Below are 6,456 nucleotides of genomic sequence, written 5' to 3'. Positions count from 1 at the left end.
CTTTATTATGAGCAACCTTCAACGTTCACTTCCTTGTAACGAAACTTTTACCGAAAGGAAGAGTGACATTGTAAAGCAATAAACAAAAATCAACCAAGTTGACTTTGTTAAAGAGGTCATGTTTTTCGTTTGTATAATTTGGGAGGCCAAATACAAGACACCTAGCTGTTGACTCTTGGATTATCTACACTCTCTTTGTGGTATGTACACCATCATCCAATTCTTCCATGTCCTGGATTGCGAAAATCATCTCTGATTCGGGTCTTCCTCTTCCTAAAAGCTCCGATTATGTGATCTGAATCGCAATAGGCAACATCTCCCTACAGCTTCGATACTATCCGATGCAAGAATGAAACGTCTTTTCGTACGCGTGGAACGCGCCCGAGACCTGGCTGTCTCCGGCAGCTTCGACCCCTTCGTGGAGCTGAAGGTGGGCAATGTGAAATTTAAAACCACCGTAGTGCGCGAGAATCTCAACCCCGTGTGGCGAGAGGTTTTCACCATCGCGCAGGATCGTTTCCAGGCGGAGTTCTTGGAGATTGTAGTGCGGGATCACGACGCAGTCCACAACGATTTCATGGGTTTCGTGTCGTTCGCGATCGGGGAGATTCCACAGCGGCCGACGGACTCGTCCCCGGTAACTCCACAGTGGTACAGGCTGGAGTCACGGAGGGATCAGGGGCGGAAAGCAAATGGGGAGATAATGTTAGCGATGTGGATCGGGACGCAGGCGCACGAAGCAGGGACGCGGGCGGTGCGACACTCGGACAACGGGTGGATCTATCTGTCGCCGAGGCTGTGGTATTTACGGGTGAACGTGATGAAAACGCAAGGTCTGGTGATGTCGAAGGAGAACCGGAATCTGCAGTTGTGCGTGAATATGGAGCTAGGCTGCCACATGGTCCGGGGACGCATGACCAGGGAGAACCTCAGACCGGCGTGGTTTGTGGCGGCAGAACCTTTCGACGAGAAGTTCCTGCTTGTCTCCGTCATCGTTGAGGGGCGCGAAAACGAGGACGAAATCTTGGGTTTCGTCAAGATTCCGCTGAAATCCGTTCCGAAACGTAACAACTTACACAGCACAGTGGAGTCGAAATGGTATGATCTAAACAAGGATTCGGTGGAAGGTGGCTTCAACGGCAGCATCCGCCTCAACTTCTGCCTGGAGGGTGGCTACCATGTGTTCGAGGAATCGTCGAGTTACATAAGCGACACTCGCCCTAGCGATCACCGCCTTTGGCCGCCCCCTGTGGCGGTGCTCGAGCTGAGCCTTGTGCGTGCCTTTGACCTGCTCCCCGTCAAGACCCGCGACGGTTTCCGTGACCCGGCTGCCTACTGTGTGGCGAAGTATGGCCGTCAATGGGTGCGCACGCGCACCGTCGTCAACTCGCTCGCACCGGTCTGGAACGAGCACTACACCTGGGACGTCTACGACCCCTCCACCGTTCTCACTATCGGGGTGTTCGACGATTGGAACCTCACCAACGGGTCCGCGGGGGAAGGGCAAAGCCACAGGGAGAAGTTGCAAAGCCACATGTACATCGGCAAACTGAAGATCCGTTTGTCGACGCTTGAAACGGACCGGACGTATTCTCGCAGATATTCACTGATCATGCTTGACGAATCTGGCGCGCAGAAGAAAGGCGAGATCGAGATGGTGTTGAAGCTAAGGTGCACAAAGAGGCTCAATATGATGCATCTGTACATGCTGCCGCTGATGCCAAAGCAGCATTATCTGGAGCCACTCAACGTGAACGATGTGGAGATACTCCAGGAAGTTGCCAGGATAACCGTGATAACGAGTCTAGCACGATCAGAGCCGCCTATTAGAGCCGAGGTGGTTCGATTGATGCTGGAAGCGCATGCCGATCACCCGTGGAGCTTCCGACGCAGTAAGATTATTTGGTACCGGCTTACGAATTTGCTAAATGGATCCGTTTCCTGGTTCCGAAAGATTTGCCAGTGGAAGAATCCCCGCACTACCATTCTGATTCACCTTCTCTATTTCATCCTTATCTGGTACCCAGAACTCATCCTGCCCACCTTTGTCGTCTGCATATTTCTGATCCAAGCTAGGCTTTACCGACTCCGCCCACGATATCCTCCCCACATGGACGTCTATCCCTTCCTCGATGATTCAAGTTTCTTCACTCCCGACGACCTTGATGAAGAATACGACACCTTCCCCAGCTCCAAATCTGACGAGATCCTCCGAGCTCGCTATGATCGCCTCCGTCGCTTGTCTGGCCGAGTGCAAATCATCCTTGGTGACCTTGCAACCTGGTTCGACCGCTTGCATGCCCTCCTCAATTCGCATGACCCTCGTGCCACCACCATCTTCCTCCGCCTCTGCTTCCTTGTCGCTGTGGTTCTCTCTGTCACCCCTTTCCGTGTCACTGCTGCACTCTTTGGGATCTACGTCCTCAGACACCCACACTTCCGACATAACAATATGCCTTCCGTTCCCATGAATTTCTTCAGAAGGTTGCCTGTAAGCCTTCCCGACGGAATGTGGTGATGGTGTGCGAAGAGGTCCACTGTTCGCACTTTCCATATTACTCTCGTGGATTTTACTTACGTCAAGCTTTATGTGTATACGTGCAGTCCTTTTCATCTGGTTGCTTGATTCATGGACTTCGCACGAAATGTAATTTTTGTAAGTCTTCAATGCAAGGTACATTGCGATCACGTAGATTCAAGTTACGTTTTCATGGCTCGCACCAATGAAGGATGCCCTTTGAGCCTTGGGTGCTATCTTTGTGGTTCATTGAGAATGGAAATGTACACGACCATCTAGTGGCCTTTACATGTTGTTACCCTTTGCTTAAAATGGGAACCATTTGTCATTACTTTGTTAATATTAAGCATATGAACATGATTCAAAGACCAAAAGTTTTTGTTTTTAGCCTAGAAGATTCACATGCCGAAAACTCAAATTTTGTAAATTCACATCAACATAAGCTAACGTAATTAATTTTCATTAACATAAGCTTAAATAAGCCATCATAACTTTGGTAACCCTAATTGAACTAAGTAGAGCTAAGGTATCCTCAAATAACCAGATCTAACCTTAACTAACTGAGCTAAAGAATGTGGGGCGCAGGGCAAGGGCACGGACATGTACTAGCCACTACCATCCACGAAGGCCTTGGTAGACCCATAACTTTACAAGAAAACTAGTTCTGGGCAAGTAACTGTATTGAGCTAGAATATATATAAATGAATTTATTGCCATTCCTTAAAAATTGATAAATAATATTTGCCATTTTGACTTAATTTTTAAAATGAATTAAGAACATAGGTTTATGTAAAGTTTAAAATAATAAAAGATTCCTAGCTACTTGATTGATTGATAGGATAGCATTGTGCAAATTTTTTTAAGTTTATATGTTTTATTGTACAATTTGATTCTTAGTGAACTTATAAAATGAAGTAAACAGAATATGACAATAGAAGTACCATTTTTGGTTTAATGGATGAGGATGAATACTTTGTTGAAAAGTTCCTATTCGAGTGTATATTTAATCTGCAAAATAAATTTGAAGATGTATAAAAAATATCAAAATAATTTGAAATTAGATAGAATGTAGAAGATTTAAAATGATAATTGAGATTATTTTTTGGAATAAATGTAAGGCATTTTGCATATAAAAGATGCATATGTTATGTATTTGAATACGTACCTTTATAATTTTATCGTGGATTGATATATTGTAGGATCAAATAATGATGCATTAAACAATGGGTTTATGTTTGAGAGTGATGCTAAGTTAGAAAGATGACTTGCAACTTGAGAAGTATTAATTATGAAATCAAGAAAGCATAATAAAAGTAGAAACATTTGAAGTACACTACAATAGTATTATAAGAGTAACAATACATGAAAATGTGTCTAGTGCACTAAAAAGTATAAGTTATTATTGAAATTGTTAGAAACACAGTTATATGTGACTAAAAACAAGACGGTTTTAAAAGCATGAAATAATAATAGTTCATACATGAAATTTTCTATGTGTACTGAAAAAAAGTAGTAATGCTTTGAAAAGGAAAAAATGGAGTAATATGTGCAATTTGGAAGATGAAAAATCTACCTCGTGCCTGCTATTTACAATGCACACATGCACTTGTTTCTCTTTCATTATTGCTTTCTGCTTTGTACAAGCTTCAAGGATGCTAATGTAACTGACTTCATTTGGAAGCACTTCTTTCTTATACATTTGGCTGGAAAGGTCAACAATGTCCTCAAACTGCCCATGTTAAGTTCACACAGCAATCATCGTAGTCCATGAAACTACATTCTGGTCTAGAATTTTGTTCAGCATCCATATATCTGTACTGATTCCATATAGTTAGGTGTTCTATGTGGTCTGACAATCATTCCACCTTGACCTTCTGTGCACATGGCCAACATGCCACATCAACATCTTGGGTGGCTATGGGCCACTTTTGCACACAAATGGACATCTTGAGATGTGTTGGACAGCTTGTAGCTCTCCCCCACATGCAGATCCACATATTCTGACGTCGGATGGCTCTTTTATGATGTACATGCATCACATATTCATCTAAGCTTTCATGCTGGTTGCTTCTCATCATTTGAGAACCTTACAGAGGAGAGCAAATCTGAATGTACCTATCCTATATTCCACATGAATCTAAAAGGTGATAGCTTATGATCTAAGTATTGTGAACCTCTTCTGATCTTGAAAACTAAATTGTAGTTTCCTTCTAATATGAAATTCCATTTGGTCTTTCATGTCTATCAATTGAAAGAGATGTAGGGAGCATGAGTTAATCTTGTTTCCCCCCGAGAAGTTTTAGTCCCGATCCTATATTCGACATGAATCTAAAAGGGTGATAGATATTAGGATTAAAAGACAAGCTCTAAACCCATGATCTGCATCATATTCACTCTAGACAATGTGCCAAGACTGATATATTTACACTTGAAAAATATTCCCAATAATCTGAACACGAGCACATCCCATTCTTGAAGTGATGAATCGGTTATTGTCTCTAACAACAATGTCTCGATGAGTGACCCTAGTTGTCTCCCTTCTTTGGTCTTTGCAAGCCCTGCCTGGCCATGTGGCAAGATGCCATTGGCCCAAGCTCTCTTGCCATAACCCTGACATGTTTCAGGTCCATTTCTTTGGCCCAATCCTTGCCCCTTTCCATTGCCTACCAACCCAGGCCGCATCTGCCCCTGTTCTGGCACTTGTGCAGCCTTAAATCTGTTGCTCTATTTCCATACAGCCATCTGTACTGATCCGTACCATAGGCACATCCTATCCTGGTTGTGGTCTAGCAACTCCACGCTGCTGTCTGCTCCAGACCTACCATGTCAATAGACTGAATCCATCTGGGTCTTTTCAAGCTCCTCTCCAAGGTCGTACCAATGCTGAGCCATCTCTAGAAGTTGCCACATGCGATGTTGTGCCAAGGTCTATACATGTGGGTGCTTAAAGAGCAAAAAAACCATTGGATATGTTTCAAAGCACTATACACATGCTTTAAAATATACAAAGATCTTTCTCTCAGATGGTATGAAAGTGCTTCTCCAGCTATTCATAACTACTACTGATTGACTAACTATAAGTAGATACAATGTGGCTAGTAGATGGGTCTTGCATCACATTCAAATCCAATTGCTAGCACATCTCAGAATTAACCTTACCTTTGACATGGAAAACATGGAAAAGGTTTGACATGCCTGACTTAGAAGCCCTTTCAAGAGCTCACAGCCAATCTGATAGCATGCACAACCAACTCCATCAGTCTCTGAGCTATTCACCCTAGTGTGTTGTCCGGATCATGGGGAAACGTTTGGGTTAACAATGCAAGGTGCTGAAAACCTCCACCAAGATGTGGACCTCAACTTGCTGTCCTACCTCCTCCGTGGCACTCCTAAATCCCTCGGCCTACGTGCTCCCATGAAGTGTTAGTAGGCCTCGTGGTGCCCACAATCTCACCCCAAATTGCTCCTTGTGCCAATTGTAAGGCAGTGCTTGCTATAACCTTGATCACCTTGCTGCCCTGAATGACGGCCAAGGTTTCCTCCCTTTGAACTCTTCATGTGCTGCTCAAGCAGCTCCCATCTGCTTGGCACTTCCCTTGTTGCAAAATCTTCTCAAATGAGCAACTCATAACCAAAGTGGCCACTCTAGAGCAGATCTAGGCATTGCTCTAGGAGCTTAACGAACCTGAGGAACCCGTCTAAGCTGCCAATATACAGAGGCCCTGAAGATGATGTAGATGGAGCATCCAGGCAAGGTGGCCCCTGTTCAGCAAGCTTCACCACCTGTAAATCTCCAAAAGTGACCCTTATACCATGTTGGAAAACAGAGGTACCATGCAGCGGAAGCTTTCTCACACTAAGAGAACACAAAAGTAGCCCAGGCACTCACATGGTGGTGTTAAACTTCTTCTATCATGTGTACTTAAATAATAGATAGA

The 6,456-nt window shown here is 44.1% G+C and overlaps 1 protein-coding gene across 1 annotated transcript; it reads left to right on the top strand.

Annotated features, from left to right (window-relative positions):
• The first annotated feature begins 349 nt into the window (after window positions 1-349).
• On the top strand, window positions 350-2,518 carry LOC147897478 (FT-interacting protein 7-like). Its single transcript, XM_087380027.1, has one exon. It carries the CDS (start codon window positions 350-352, stop codon window positions 2,516-2,518), a length of 2,169 nt encoding a protein of 722 aa, XP_087236153.1.
• Window positions 2,519-6,456: the final 3,938 nt, after the last annotated feature.

The sequence above is a fragment of the Dipteris shenzhenensis genome, chromosome 10, assembly GCF_047967505.1.
Source record: "Dipteris shenzhenensis isolate YYH24624 ecotype China chromosome 10, Dip_SZ_1.0, whole genome shotgun sequence".
NCBI lineage: Eukaryota > Viridiplantae > Streptophyta > Polypodiopsida > Gleicheniales > Dipteridaceae > Dipteris > Dipteris shenzhenensis.
This window is presented reverse-complemented; position numbering and strand designations above follow the sequence as displayed.

Coding starts and splice junctions, on each gene's coding strand:
- LOC147897478 (XM_087380027.1), top strand. CDS start 350: ATGAAACGTCTTTTCGTACGCGTGGAACGCGCCCGAGACCTGGCTGTC.